Below are 15,874 nucleotides of genomic sequence, written 5' to 3' on the forward strand. Positions count from 1 at the left end.
AAAGGAATCTGCCCATTATCAAAACAACTGGAAAACAATCCTCTGTTTTCCTTCTTCCCCGCCGAATGAATTGGAAAAAAAACATCTCTGCTTCTGCAGTTCCCCGAAACCTTGGGAGCTAAAGCTGGTAGAAATAATTAGAAGCTCTCCACTTTTGCAGAGCTACTCACCCCTCATAGAGCACTGCAATTGTGTAGGAAATTGCCACTACAGCTGTCAGCAAAAGGCCAGCTGGGCTCGCATGCCTGTTTTGAAAGAGAAGGAGAAGATCAGGTGAGTACATGGGCTTATGCAAGACCTGTTTTAGAAAGTGAAATGAGACATTAGGCTCCATGAGAGCACTCGCTGGCTCATTAAACAGAAGTGAACAAAAGGTGGTGGTTTTTTTTTTTGTACTTAATGTTAACTGTCTTAGACAGATGTTACTTGGCAAAGCCTCTTCCCCAGCCTACTCCGGCAACTTCTTTTAAGTCTGATCCCCGCATGTCTCCGTTAAGAGAGCTCCTGCTTTGATGCTAAGTCCTGAGATTAGGAGGCTGTTTAATAGCTGAGCAGCTGCTTACGTACGGCCGTGGCGCCGAGCCAGCCCGCTGCAAGGGAGATGCCTGATGTGCCCAGAAATACGGGCCACCCGGGGTGCAGGAGACACCTGGCAGGCAGAGCAGTGCATGGCACCACACACAGCGAAATGGTGGCCCTCAGAGGGTCCTGTGTGGTCCCCAGGGCCCAGCTGAATGACCCTCACTGAGAGGGTCCCCAGGCGCAGCATGGGGGCCGATGCTACCACCACACTGCGCTGCAGAGGTGCTCGAGGATCACAGATGCAACAGGGGCTGCTCTTCCTTTTAGCAACAGGTCCAAAAAATCAGGATTAAAATCACCCCATCACCACGCTAAGGAGAGAGGTGAGCGGAGGCTGCAAACCTGCACTGACCATGTTGGGGTCAATTCTTCGATGCTTGGCCTGAAAGCATCGGGGGGCGAGGGGCAGAAGGTAGTGAAGGCAGCCGGGTCCTTGCCAAGGCAACGGGATCTCGGCAGTCTCCAAACCAGCTGCCAACACCACAAATTCCCCCACAAGGTCCCAGCCTCATCTCTGCAGCGAGAAACGTGGCTGTGGCCAGTTCCTCACTTAGCATCAGCCCCCCAAAGCATCCTGTCTGCATCCCATGCTTCCAGCCACCGTCTGCAGGTGTTGCCATTAATTAGGACGCTGCTGATTGCCTTTAATTGCTGGTTGCAGCTCTGTGAAGGGGACAAGAGCTGGCTGTCAGCAATAAAATGTACTTAGCTGGTCTCTGGTGAGGATAAACATCTTGCTAGCCTCGTGCAAGGGGGCCAGCCCTGTTGGGAAAAAATGCCTTCAGAGCAGAGCCTGAAGCACCTGAACCCTGCAGCTCCTGGAGAGGTGCACAAGCTTTTCACCCTTTCCACTGTTTTTTTCACCGTTTCACCGTTTCCATTTTGCTTTTTTTCCTCATTAGGATACACGGGGCAACTTCTTCGTCTCCCCACCCCCTGCTATTGCATGCTTAGTCATGTCTCCTCCTTGATTTGTATCAGAGAGAACAAATTTGCATGATTGTTTGTTGACAGCAAGACCTCTAATTGCATCATTTGGCTGCGGTGCCAGCTCTGATTTACACAGCCTGTTGCCATGAGTTAAAACACCTCCCCTACCACCGATACACAGAGCTGTCTCGAAACAACCGATGCTCCATTTGTCTTGTGGGAGAAATGAGGCTGCTCGGCTCGGGCAATGAGAAGCATTTGTGTGTTTCTCCTCTCTTACGAGCCCGACCTACTTATTGGGCTCATTTTGTAGCAGGGTCAGTGATGAGTCAGCCAGGTAGGTTTTGTGGTTTTTTTTTGTGGTCCTGGTAGCAGCTGAGGACTTTTTTTGATAGGAAATCTGTCTGCCCCCCAACCCTTGCTGCAGCTCCCCATTGCTGTGGGGTTTTTGCAAGAGCGATGTGCGTGGGCTCGTGTTTTTCCCCACCAGCACCGCTGGTCCTGGACGTGCTGCTTTGCTCCTGCCTCACGTTTGCTGCTCGCAGCCCTTTCCTCCCCAAACTCCCCTTTTTGTGCTGAGCAGCAGAGGAGCCTTGTCCCCGTGCATCCCCCTTGGGCACAGCAAGGAGCTCCGACAGCCCCGAGCCCCTCCACTCGCCGCGTGCACGAAGGGGTCGAAGCGCCGCCCGCAGCGCGTTTGGCAGATGTGTTTATTTTGACTGTGGAGCTGCCATTAGTCAAGCCCGGGATATTTGCAATATCCTGGAAGGGAGAAAATAGCGGCTCCGGCCCCAAAGTATGTTCTTAACGTCGGAGTCCTAATCGCAGGCTGTCTGGGGCGCTGCCAAGCTCGCTTACATTATGCGGTATGTGCCCTTACAGCTGAAAATGAATCAATCCCCCGGGCCCCAGTGCCACGATATGGAGCATGATACATCACTGAGGGGGGTGAAATACGTTCTACATTTCAGGCCATGTCCAAAGCCCGTCAGCAGACGCATTCCTCCTGTACCAACAGCTCAGCTGCAGCATCCCTCCCGCCGCCGGGATGTTAGCTCTGGCCCCTCCGCGGGCAGACACCCAACATCTTAAAGCCCTGCGACTCCAGCGAGATCTCAGAAGAGCCCTAGGAACCCCCAGAAAAACACAGAAATCCAAGCTGAGAACAGGGGGAAGGCAAACAGCCACAAACACAGTGGGAAGGGTTGCGCTGAGCTTCCCCAGGGCCAGGCGGGTGGTGTCCTGGTGCCACTTTGCACAGCTCCAGCAATTTGTCAACAGCAATTATTTGTCACGCCTTGCTGCCCTTTATGGGAGCAGTCTTTTAACAAGAAAAAGAGGCAATCGCACTGTTGTCTTGAGCCGCTTCAAGCTGCTTTTGCCTGGCACTGTGTTGGAAGACCAAGCAAAGTGCACTCAGTGCGAGGCTGCTCTGTCGCGGGGGCGAAGAAGGGATTTCTGCAGCACAAACAGCTCGAGGGGGCTCAGCAGAGGTTCCAGGAAATTGTTTGATGCTGATTGTAAAAAAAAAATAAAAATCTTATAAACTCCTTCTGGTCAAATTCCTCCTTCAGGTATGTCACACTGGGTGGCTGCTCTTTGGCTGTGGTGTGGCGTAGGGGGGGGTCCTGCCCCGCTGTCCCCACGCTGTCACCCCCGTGTCCAGCCCTGCTGCCAGCCTCTGTGGTGGCCACGGGCAGCGAGGGCGCGCTGCCGGCTCTCGGGCTCCATTTCCCAAGGTTTGGACCCAATCCAGCTGCCGTGGGTCTGCAAGGAAGGCGAACGGCCTTGTGCAGCAATGCCTGACGGCTGCGGAGGGGGGGATTTCAAAGTGCAGAGGGAACATGAGCAAGGCTCAGCGGAGCCATCAGCTTGGCTTATTACCAGGGGCCAGAAAGTGCTGCGCTGCTGCAGATGTGGCTGAAAAGGGGACCATAAAGTGACAAAGGATTTTATTTTTCTGCAGAAAGAGAAGAGAGGTGGGTCCACTCGGAAGTGCCCATGCAAAATATGTAGAGATAAAGACCTGTAATGCTCTATGGGCTCCCAAGGTAAGGCAGCCAGTGTTTTTTTCTCCTGGGCAAATAAATAAAATGTGATATTAAATGAAAACCACATAAAACTTAATACACAGAATAGAGTATATTGCTCATTTACTGCTAAATTACAGCCTATTCATTTCCTCCTAAGCAGGCTATTAAGCTGTGTTGTATCACATGAGGAGTGTTTCGGAAGTGTTATCGCCATGCAGTGGGGGAAAGGGTGTGTTGGCTTGTTTTGTTTTTTTCAGAGGTAATTACAGGGTCACACTGATCCCTGGTATCAGTGCCCTGCCCCTGCTGAGTGACACCCAGCATGAATTCGGCCCTGACTGTTGATTTTTCCATGTGCAGAGCCTGCCAAGGACCCCGTTCGGCGGCAGAGCATTTGCTGATGTTTCCTCTCCCCAGCACTTGGCCGTTATTTATTTTTCTACCATTAATGCGGCAAGTCTTTTATGACAGCAGAAGATCTCGCAAGCACAAAAATAGTCGGGAAGCGAGAAGCCAGGGCACGTTGTGCTTTCCCTGCCATTTTACTCCCCGGCCATTTTACTGCTGACTTGCCATCACCAACAGTTTCCTTGGCCCATGGTCCAAGCCAGCACCTTACACCCTTCCCGGCAGTGCCTGCCCCGTAGCGCACAGACCCCACATTTACCCCATAGCGCTGCTGGCGGGGGGCACATACTCACATGAGGGACCAGCCCAGGTAGATGGCCGTGCTGCCCCAGTACATGGGATTATCCAGGATGCTGAAGGGGAAGCTGGTGACTTTTGCCTCCATCAGGATGCCGAAGTAATCACCTGCAGGGCAAGCAGAGGGTTTCTCGTTAGGCTCTACGAAAGCAGGAGTTTTGGGGGCTCGGGGGGCTCGGCACGCGGTGCCCTCCATGGGGCATCCCTGCTGGGGAGGCAGAGCAAAGGAAAATGAAGGCAAATGAAGGGTTTTGCTGCTGACTTTCAGGCTCAGAAAGCTGCAGTAAATAGGCTGGCTGTTTACTCCGTGTCTATCAGCTTTTCCGGGAATGGCTCTTTGCCCACGAGGAAGGTTTGTGCAGTGCAGCGAGGCTACGGCAGCTACATTCCTCCCCAGGACACAGCTCTCGCGGTCCCACCTGGCTGATTCTGCTTTCCCATTTGAAAATTGCCCCTCTAAAGTCACTTGACAAGGAAGCAAGTGCATAGGTTCAAAGCCATTTAATGGGGAAATAAGCCCAGAGCACTGTAATGGTGTTTCGAGATGCTACAATCAAGACCGCTACCACCAAATGCCCTCTTTCAGTGCCACCCTTATCTCGTGGCTCAGACAATTTCTCAGAATTTCAGAAAATAGCACCTCTGCCTACAAAACACTCAATTATCGGCATGATGATGATGATGATATGAGATGATTGTCATCCGTAATGAGGAAAGCTTTCAGAACTGTCAGCATTCAACCTTCCTATCTAGCACGGAGTCATCTTTCGGTGTTCCTGAAGGGTGCCTGGATAAAATGACAAGTGAGGAGATGTGCAGCTCGTGAACGGCATTTCAGGGGGGCAAAGGAGCTGGGATGCAGAGCCCTGCCTCCTGTTGGTCTTAAAATGAGAAGACCACAAAGCCCAGCAAGGGTTTTGCTCCGTGTCCACAGCACAACCCAGCAGTGCAGGTCCATCAGCCCAGGACCCAGCGCTGTGCTCCCAGCGATGCCACCAGCCCGTTCCCTGACCTTGGGCATGTCTCCTCCCAGTTCCATTGTGCACCATAATATCGGTATTTCTCATAGCGCAGTGGGGGCGAGGATTAATGTATGGTGAGAAAGCGCTTGGAAATCCAGATAAAGCACATTATGGGAGTGCAAAGTATTCAAGGTTATTATTATTACCTGGATCGCCGAGTAATTTCTTTGACCTCACGTGGTGCAAAAACATTTCTTCCCAAGGATAAACAGCGCCTGCCCAATTATACAGTGCTTTTGGGCTTTAACTACAGGCCACTAAGTGAGATAATTGCCTGGTATTTATACTATATGTTCTCACAGTTACTTGGCAATGCATCTCTGAGATTGTTCTGGCAGAAAGCACCCCCCAAGCGCAGCCGTTGCTGTGCTTTCTTGTGTGTCAAAATGCTTCATTATCCCTGCCCGCCCTCGCCTCGGGGCTGAACACCTCGCGCCCCAAATGACGCTGGCACCGGGGAGGTTTGCACAAAGGGAACGCAACCGGCAGAGAGGATCTGCAAGGCTTTCATGGCCAGGCAGGTGCTAAGGGAAGGGACTGGGCATCAGCCTCAGCCTGGGCATCTCCTGCGCCTCCATCAAGCCCTCAAAACAGGAATCAGCCCCTTGTCAGGCCAAGGGACTTTGGGATCTAATTTGGGTGTATTTTTTGGCTGGAGGTTGGTATAAGCACCTTGCCCCAAAGGGCAGATGCTGCTCTGGGTGTTGTTTTCGATCATGGCAGCAGAAAGCCGTGCGATGCACCCCGTTAAGCTTCCCATGGCCTCCTGAGCACAGCCCAGCCTGAAGTGCCTCCACTGCCCCTCTTCAGAGCCGCCGGGTCCACAATAACCCACTAAAAGAGTTTGGTCGGGTTTGGTTCACTTGAGATGTTGGTCAGCACTGCAAGGAACCGCGTGTGGGCGCGGACGGATGGGCTCGGACAGGCAGAGCTGCCTCTTGGGTGCCCCCAGCCTCCGGGAAGTCAAGCTCTCGTTCTTGCCTTTGTCAGAAAATCGGGCAAACGGCCCTGAACTGAATTCCAGCAAGCGCACGGCGCTTTCCGAATCGGCACGCTGGCGCCGGCAGGGTGGGAGCGGGGTCCTGCAGGGGAGAAGGCAGCCGGGGCTGTCAAGGCAAGGGGCCGCATCCAGCCGCTGCAAACAGAGGGTGGGACTGGCACTGGGGGCAATGGGGTGGCACAGAAAGGCTTGTGGCAGAAGGGTGGCTCCTGTGAACCATTTAGCCTGCATTTAAGAGACAAAGTGCCACGCTCTGGAGCTTAAACTTGTTAAAGAGGGGTCTCCTGGGCAGCCTTGATGCAGTCTCAGTGTCCTGCCTGGTGCAGCCCTCATTGCTTTAGGAAAACTGGAAAGGAAAGGGTCAAATGCTGTCCCAGCAAGTTTGTTAAGTGCTCAGGCATTTCAGGCTCTCTAAACTTCTCTGAAGCTCAACCGGCTGTGAGAAGCAGCTGGATGATGCAATGACACTCCTTGCCAAAGAAGCACAGTCCTCTGCCACCCGCGACCAGAAGTGCCCGCACTGCCTGGGGACCCTGCTCCCACCGCAGCCCCAGGACACCAGCTGGGCATGCAAGGGGACGGTGCTCAAGCCATGTGAGACCCCTGAGCCCTGCAGACCCCTTGTATCCTCTGCTGCCAGTAGGAACCACGCTGAACATCGTTCTCAGCTAAGAGTTTGGGGGCTCGCTGGAGCCGAACGCCAGCTTTCGTTCCCAGGATGGATGCTCCCGGCACCTCCCGCCCCGCAAGCGCTGCGGTGGCTCGGCTCTGCCCTGCCGGCCCCGTCACGTTCCGGCTGGCAACGCTGGCCCTGCTCCCTGCTGCGTCACGCCAGGCTCCGCACGAGCCATTGTGCGGGCCGGAGCAGCAGTGCCCGATGTGGGCCACCACCGCCCGCCTCCTCCCTTCCCTGGGGGGCACCGCCAGCCGTGCCAAAATAGAGGGGGCCGGGGCCACGCTCCCTGCTTACGCCGAGCCTGACTCACTCGTTTGCTTTTCCCCAGCGGTTCAAGCCCAGTGGGTCCTCGTGGTCGGCTGAATCAGGCTTTACGTAAACAGCCCCGGAGCTGGCCGGGCTTCAGGAGCGCTCAACCAGCTCCGGCCGGTGGGTGCTCCTGCGCTCGGCCTCCCCGGACACGTCTCCACGCACAGCATCGCCCCCGGGGGCTGCGGGCGAGCTGGGAGGGAGCCACAGCCTGGTGGCTGGGTCCAGGGGTGCAGCACGGGGCCAGGAGCACCAACGGTGAGAGCCCACGATCAGGAGTGCTGGGCTCTCTTTCTGGCGGCAGGATCTTGGCCAACCCAACGTGTTTCTTCGCGACTCCACTTGAAACCAGGAAGGCTTATTACCTCCCTCTCCTCTTCCTGGAGACGCTGCAGGAGCTAATTGAATTTGGTTTGTAAAGCACTTACAAAAGCACAGCCTAAATGCGGTGTCAAAGCCGGGGCTGTGATTATTCCAGCCAGCAGGAGCTGCCCCTTTCCTTCGATATTTATTGTTCCCATCTCTATTTTATTTTTATGAATTCCACACATACTGGCGTATTTCTAAAGTCAACAATGCTAATAGAATTACTCTCTAAATGTGAAAGCAGGCACAGTGGAAAATGCCTTTTGCCAGAAAGTGGCAGATAAAAGGATCTGTCAACGGATGTCAGGTTTATTGCAGAGGTGAAGAGCAAATGAGATCTTGCCTGAACGCGTGTCAGGCGGCTGGGGGCTCAGTGCAGGGCGCCTGGATGGCTCATACCTCTCCTTTCTCCTCTTCCTCCTCCTCCTCCTCCTGCTCCCCACCATGTGGTGGCTGTGCAGGTGCTGGCCTGCTCACGAGCTCTGCCCTTGGGCTGCTCTTTCTGTAGGACATTTGACCTCCGAAATAATTAGCTGATTTCTAAAATTTCAGGCTCGACACCGGAGGTGATTAGGCTGGCTGTGTAACATCACTGCACGATCAGCTCCGTGCAAGGTAACAGCATGGCTACATCACGCTTTGGTATCACACAGCCGAGAACAAACCTAACAGCTCCCCGGAGAAAAGGAAGAAGAAATTCATACGGGGCTCTGCCCAACCAAGAGACCCCTGGGAGGACTCAATGAACTTTCAGGTTCGGCCGTCGAATTTTTCGCGCTTACCTAGGAAAGTCCCGGTGAATCCCAGTGCTAAGAAGCTGGAGATGACAAACAAGGTCCCTACAGCCAAGACGACCAAGCCTGAGTAATAGGCCCAGTGGCTGTCCAAGCCCTCCAGCTTCGGCTGGCTCTTCATGGCTTCTGTGAAGCTGTCAGAGAGACAACAAGGGCTGTTAATAGCGGCGACTCACTGTTAACGTCACCCCCCTCTGGGAGATGCAGAGCTTTGGGAGAGGATGCTGCTGAGGAAGACACTTCTCAGGGGCCCTTTGACATTTCTCAGGGTCCCCTTTTCCAATGGGAGAAGCAAGCAGCCAAAGGCTGGTGAACAGCCAGGGCTTGACCTGGGGCACTTATTTTAACTCGCAACCCTTCGTGGAAATGTCCTGGAAATGTCAACCCCACCGAACTGCAATATGATGCAAAAAATATATATATAAAATGCACAAAGATGCCCTCGCAAACGCTGGAGGCTGTGATGCCTCAGCACGGGACCTGGAGGACTGGGGAACAATCCGCTGGGTTATCTCATGCTCCCACCCCCGTTCCTCTCCACCAAAATATTGTGCAGCTTTCATGCGCTTGCCACGTGCCCAGGAGTGATTCACGGCTGAGGCCTGACAGTCAGGGGGAGGACTGGAGAAGCGAAAGGAAAATACTGGATACACGCATCGTCAAGCGCGAGCCGCGCTTCTCGGCTCCAGGCTCAGGCAGGCATTTCGGGTCTGACCTTCCAAATGCTTGTTTGTGAGCGTAATATCTGTGACCCCCCTATCCTGGGCCACCCGAACTTTGCCCAGGAGCAGGGCTTGGCAGGCCTGGCGCCTCGCATAGCTCCAGTGAGAGTGGATGGCTCCAAACAAGATAACGCCGTGATTCAGAAATGCCCGTTAATAACAGCGAGATGAGATAACAGCCCCACGGAGCTGCGTGCAGCGCCTCTCCACATGCCGCTGACACACGAGGTAGGAAACTCGGAGCTTTTTTTTTTTTTTTAATGAGCACGCTGGAGGCTGAAATTCAAGCGGATTAACAGCACTCCTGCGCCCCTGGCCATCGCTGCCTGCCTTTTGCTCCTCGTGCTCCCAGGCCTTCGCGTGGAACAGACCCAGCGGTTTCAGGGCTGCCAGCTTGTGTGATGTTATCTGCGGTGTTTGGGAGGCTTTTTTCCTAATGTCCAGCTCTGCAAGTCTTGCAAATCCCTTGGTTTTCTTTGCTGCCTGAGTTGAAGCTGAGTCCTGCCAGGCCGGCTTACAGAGCCAGGGCTGCAAAGCACCTTGCGAAGGCTCAAGGCCGGCTGGCAAGGCACTCGCCAAGCAAAGCCCAGGATGATACTTAAACCTTACGGTGCACAGACCTGGCTGATACCTCTTGTTTTCCTTGGAGCTCATTCCTACCAGGTTTTCTACTCTCTGGGAGCTTTTAGGCCCCCACAGCAAGCCGTTTCATCCTTCAGCATGGACTAGAGCAAAGAAGCAAAAAACAGAATAAAGGTATTGTGGTGGGGAGGGAGCTGGAAGGAGCCTCGGCGAGCTCCTCCATGACCCAGCACGCCTCCCTCTGCTCGCCAGGTTCATCCTGGTTTCGTTTAAAATCAGTGCTGATGGGAAGACACAATCCAGCAGCCTCACAACCCTTCACATTGCATCCCTGATATTTATTTTTAAATGATATAAGCGACCCCTCTGAGGAAGCCCAAACCTGCGTCCCTGCTGCCAGCACTGCCTGGATTTGGATGGGAAGCCATTTCCCTGCGGGGATACTCCCCTGGCAAAAAGATGTGCAGGTACAGCGTGGTGCTCAGAGGCTGCTTTTTGCTCGGGATTAACGCTATCTTGCATCCTTGAAGCTCCCCTATCCTATGCTCGTGACCTGCCTCGGCCTCGGAGTATGAGAAGAACAAACGTGGCTTCGAGAGCGTGACCTGGCCGACTGCAAAAGTAGCTGCGGAGGTTTTGCAACCAGCACATGACGCCGTTTGCTTTGGCAAAGCCGTCTCCCCTGCTCCAGATGATGCCATCCTCCCTTTTCATGGGTGGCAGGCCTGCAGGAGCTGCCCTCAGCAGTATGTCCTGCTTAGTCCCCTGCTGTTCGGCTTGCAGCTAGGGAGGGAGGTGTTTGTGCAGAGATAATGGGCTGCCTTGCCCTCCAGTGCTGTTTCCTACCTTCCTAAACACGCTGTCTATTTGCATTAAACATGATGCGCGCTGGAGTTTTCAGGACTGGCAAATAAACCTTTTAAGCATTTATGATGCTGGGCCACGATGAGCAGCATGGAGCCGCCAGAAAATGCAGTGATTGTGGCATCCGTGCCTGCTCCTGGTGGCAGGGGAGCCCCCCGGGGCTGCAGCTCACCCTCCTGGCAGGGGGAGGACGAGGCAGGGGCTGTCCCCGTCGCGTGGCACGAGTCCTGCGGCCACCCATCATCACACCAGTCCCTTTCTCCATGTGCCTCTGAGTCACGATCGTCACAGCGTTTATTTCTGGCTGTGCTGCAAGGCAGCGTCCCGGCTCGGCACCCGAGAGGACGCCGCTTGCAGCCAGGCTTTGTCCCGGTACCTGGAAACGCTTTTGTGCGTCGAGCGGAGCGACTGCCGTGGGGAGGAGCTGCCCTCTTCCCAGGCAGGGACGGATGGGCTGTGACCTACTTTAATCGCATCCCCGGCTGCTGTCACGAGGATGCCTGTGATCGTGGGGCAGAGGGGGCCTGGGGGGTGCCCCCCAGCTTTGGAGAATGGGAAACAAGGCTTCCCCCAGCATCTCCCCACGCGTACCCGCCGGTTTGCCAGCACAAACACCAGCGGCACCCGCTCCCTGCCCCTGCCAAAAAGCCCAAATCCACCAGCTCTGGCCCAAGTGGCAGATTTGGATGATTCCCCGAGGGGTGCAAGCCACTTGCGGGCTGCACAGCCGCCAGGTCAGCGGGGTTTGCCCCAAGATGCCGAGGCAACCGGCACTGTTCTGCCCATCCTTCCCAAAACAAAGGGCGCTGGCTCAGGCACTCAGCTGTTGCTGCGCAGGCGGTGCCGCGTGGTGGGAATAAACCACATGAACCGGAAAAGCACGCTGGAAATGGCCCCGCAGCGTGGGGATGGAGGTGTCATACAGCTGGAAGTGGTTTTAACCCGCGGTGTGCTCAGCACCGGGGGCAAGGGGAATCTGCAGCGGGTACCGGGAGCACCGCTCCTCCTGCGGGGATGCGGAGGAGACCCGTGGTCAGGTTTGCACAAACAGGAGCTTATATTGCAAAAACAGAAAGCTAACCAAACCTGCAGCCCAAATACAGCCCCAAAAGCCACACGGAGCACAAAGCAAGCCTGGAAATGCTGTATTGAGAGAGGAGCTGAGCTTTTCAGGTCTCTGGGCCTCTCTCGGCGGCACACAGCGACCACATTTTGTAACCCCTTTCCCACAAAGCAGGGCAAAGACCTCATCGAGCAAACTGGGCTGCTGCTGCAGCGCTCCCTTCGCCTGATCCCCAAAATCAGCCTGGAAACTGGGCAAGTGCAACTGGGGCAGAAGCGGGCCGGGGGCCGGCAGGCAGCGGGAAGCAGCAGCGGCGCAGGCGGCTGCGCGGCATGTCCCCGTCCCCATGCTGGAGGCTTTGTTCCTCCTGGCAAAAGCAGGCAGCAGGAGGAAAACGGTCCAGCGGTGGCCAGCAGCAAGCACCGCTGCCTGCACGCCGCAACAAAAGACCTCGCTCGTTAAAAAAAGGGAAATAAAGCCTAAAACCATCCCGCCGATACCACCAGCAATTGTTAGCCCGGTCATCATCTTCACAGCTTCTTTCGCCAATAATGACTTTGCCTTTCTGCCAGCGCCAGGGTGGGTGTTATTTAGGTCAGCTGGGGGCTGGAGCAGCTTCTCTCCCTGCCCGGCAGCGGCTCCGTCGGGGGCACGAGGTGCTTTGGTCCACCCGGAGCTTTTCCCAGCCACGCTCAGCCTGCTGGCAGCACAGGTCGGAGGGGACATGGGCTGCTGCAGGCCACGCTCAGTTCCCATCATGAGCATGGTCACTTCTGCACAAAACATGCCGTGGCAGGTAGATCGATGCCGGTTACAACACAATTGTTCTTGACACCAGATCCAGGAAGTAAACAAGCTGAGCGTAAAAGCAGCACGCTACTGAATGACACCCGGCCCCTTCCCGGTGCCAAATCTGGTCCCAGGGTGGGTTCTTTCTGTTGCAAAGGTGCTGCCCTTGGCTCTGCCTCTGCAGAGCGCGCTTGGACCAAAGGCACCACAACCCAGACACCCTGAGGGCCTCGCTTTGCATCTGCCAAATCCCCCTTTTGGCACACATAACACGGGTGGTGCCGTTACAGCTCAGACAAACGCCCCAAGGCCCCGAAGGTGGGAAGTCTGTAAGCTCCCTAGGTACAGAACCACCTGTACGTATCTGCTCTGAGACGGGGAGTTTGCAAGAGCATGCAAATGGGAGCAAGGGAGGGCTCCAAAGGCAGCTCCCCTGGCTTATTGTATAGTCAGAGCAGCGGAAGATGTCAACAAGGTGGCTAATGCCAGACAGAGACACGGGATGGAAATGTACAGGAGGATATAGGTGGTCATGTCCCGTGTCACACGGTAACAGCCATAAACACAGTGCAGGTAGGTAGTGCAAAAGTTCAGGAGTTGTTTTCCCTGATAAGAGCCCCGGTGATGGAAGTTCCCTGCTTCTTGCTGAAAGAACACGATTGTCATGAAAATCATCGCTGCACCAAAGCAATTAAGGATGCTTGCCTCGTGCGGTTGACTAAGCAGGTCCCCTCTGGTCACAGGTCACTCTGCATTGCTTCTCAGAAACACGCTGAGGCTGATAACGAAGCTCAGGGCTGGGAAGCACCTAATTGCTTAATAAGCACGGAATATTCCTTTTCTTACAACCAAAGTATCCCTTTGGATGGAAAATTGCCTGAGACCATCGCAGCATCGGCCTGGGGACAAGACCGAGGAAGGGCAGGCGTTGGAGCTTGCAGCCCAGATGCCAACCTGCAAAGTTTGTCTGCTCTTCCCTCCCTGCCTACCTCCACCCTTGGCTTGGAGCCTGCCAAAAATACTGATGAAGCACCAGTGAAGAGGAAGCGGGTTTTTAAAAACAAAGGAGACGTCCCGTGGGCTCCCCAAGCGCTCCCTGGCAGCCCCTGCCCACAAAAACAAGCCCCCAGAGCATGCAGAGAGGAGTTTGAAAGGCTGGGTCACAGCACTGGCGGTGGAGGGATGCCCTGGGGCCACTTTTTTGCTCGCTCTCGGCAGCTCGCATGCCCTGTGCTAGCAGCCACCGTGCACAGCCCAAGTGTGAGATGCAGCTCACTCTGCACGGCTGGATCGGAGAAGCAGGAAATCTGCTTCCATCAATGCAGCCGAGCAGAAGCGACTCGGAAAAAGAAGATTAAAGGGGAAAGTGAAAGGAGAGCAGGAGAGCTGTGCCCCTCCTGGTGAAAGCAGCCCCGCGATGGCAGTGCCCGTGTCGGAGGATCCGCGGGTGCATCTCTGGGCAGCTGGAGCCCAGTTTGGGGCTGGCTGCTGCCTTCATGTGAGAGCAGTGGGCAGGATCACGCCTTCCCAAACAGCACGGCCTCTCCTGGCTGGGGCCATGGAGGGCTCAAGGAGCTGGGGATGGAGCCTGAAACCATCCCGTGGCTCCCAGGGGAAGGACTTGCCTTGCTTGAATAGCCTGGGGTGCAGTGCTGGGACAGGTCAGGCCTCCTTGACCCTCCCCATCGGTGCCTCACCGTGATCCGGCGAGCGCCGCTGCCCCAGGAGCTCAGCAGGACCCCTGGGAGCTGGGATCATCCCCCCATCAGCTGTGTTTTTAATTAAAGGCCGGACCCAAGGCTTTGCACTGCTTCCCAGACAACAAGCAGCTGTGTCATCCGTGCCTGAGACTGCCGAGACATTCCCCAGCGAAATCCAAGCATGCCGTGTCACTGAGACACGGGCAGAGCGCACACATGCCCCCCGCACCGCCTGCACTCAATGATGGCCACATTCACTGCAAGCTTTCTTGGGGTTTCTGCAACAAGAAGCAGCGGTGACAAACGCAGAAGGGCAAGGGCAGGTCTCGGTGTCATTTCCAGGAAGGCAGAGCTCTTAAATACATGTGCAAATTCCAACCTGAGATCTCCGTGCCTGGGAAATTACCCGGAGTAATAAACAACCCATTAGCTCTGACCCTGGCATAATTGAATCTGGAAATTTAGTAGAGAGCCTGCCTCTCCTCACAGCGTTGAAGATAAAGCCTATCAGATCGCAGATAAATTGCTGGCATTGAGGAAATCTTCTGCACTAAACCTCTCTGCTGCACTCAGAACGTCAGAGGACGTATTCCCATGGTGTAGGGCGCATCACTCACACAACACTATTAGTACGGGTAGTGTTTAAACAGATCGCAGATAAGAGTTCGAAGAGGCTGCTCGCTAAGTGCACAGATAATCCTACTCTTCTGCACAGGAAACGGGGGCTTCTTAAAAACAGGCTTCATCTTGTTTATTGTTTTCATGAGAAAATGAAAAGATTCTGCTTTTGGGTAAGATCCGTGCTGTGCCAACAGCCTTCCTGCCACACGACTGCACGCAGGGCAGGGGAAACTGCCCCAAGAGTGGGGCAAGAAATGCTGATGCTGATGGTTTGCTCTCCTGGCCACAGCCACCTTGTTGCATCCCTCTGCCTGACTGGGGTGTTCCAAACCCCGGAATAAATCTGCTGGCTGAAGGGATCCAGGTAAAACCAACACGCCGGGGCTGGATTCAGCCCTGCAGAGCACACAGCCCTCGTCCCCGTGCCCTGCGGGGGCACCTCTTTGGGTTTCCATAGAGCAGAAGAGTTGGATCCTTACCAGTGGCTCCGCACGCAGTTGAGCATCAGGATAACAGTGCCCAGGCAGTAACAGGCGGTGTGTGGAGAGCCGCAGACCCGGCTGAGCGCTCGCGTTTTGTGCTCCCATCTCGCCACCTGAAGAGACAACAGAAAAGGAAAGGGGTGGTTGGAGGCGCCAGGTTGGAGGTGCTCAGCGAGGCTGAGGCTGCCCCGGGGCCACCGAAGCCAACGGGCTCGTGTGATGCAGCCTGGTATTGCTCTCCTGCAAGGATGGAAAACAGATTCCAGAGCAGGGGATGGACCGCAGGCCCCCCCAGCTCTGATTTTCCAGGTGCTGTGACCTGCACCCAGCCACGCAGACCCTACCAGGCAGGGGCAACCCCTCCCAGCCCTCTTCCAGAAAAATCTGCAGCGCTCCCCCCAGCTCCCTCCAGGTAAGACCTGCCAGCTTGGCACAGATCACTGCATCCCTTGGACGTGCTGAGCCAGCTGGCCTTCGTCAGCACTCAGCAATTTCAGCCATTAAGGACTCGCCTGAGCTCCTCACCCATCTCCCAGCACCACGCACGCTGTTCGGCGACGGCCCCGGCCCCTCGCACACCAGCAGCATCTCCAGGGAGGTGTCAGCATCCCTGCCAGCGCGCTTCCCTCTGGCT

General features: G+C 55.3%; 1 protein-coding gene across 8 annotated transcripts in view; it reads right to left on the bottom strand.

The window, feature by feature from the left end:
* The window catches only part of PEMT (phosphatidylethanolamine N-methyltransferase), a 39,556-nt gene that overhangs the window by 1,930 nt on the left and 21,752 nt on the right, over nt 1–15,874 (bottom strand). For all 8 annotated transcript variants that reach the window (XM_040574584.1, XM_040574585.1, XM_040574578.1 and 5 more), the window contains 4 exons: nt 15,238–15,353; nt 8,406–8,551; nt 4,247–4,358; nt 171–245 (listed from right to left, as the gene is read on the bottom strand). In XM_040574584.1, the coding sequence (XP_040430518.1) occupies nt 171–245; nt 4,247–4,358; nt 8,406–8,551; nt 15,238–15,353 (449 nt within the window). The remainder of the gene's footprint in view (nt 1–170; nt 246–4,246; nt 4,359–8,405; nt 8,552–15,237; nt 15,354–15,874) is intronic.

This window comes from Cygnus olor, chromosome 15, assembly GCF_009769625.2.
Source record: "Cygnus olor isolate bCygOlo1 chromosome 15, bCygOlo1.pri.v2, whole genome shotgun sequence".
NCBI lineage: Eukaryota > Metazoa > Chordata > Aves > Anseriformes > Anatidae > Cygnus > Cygnus olor.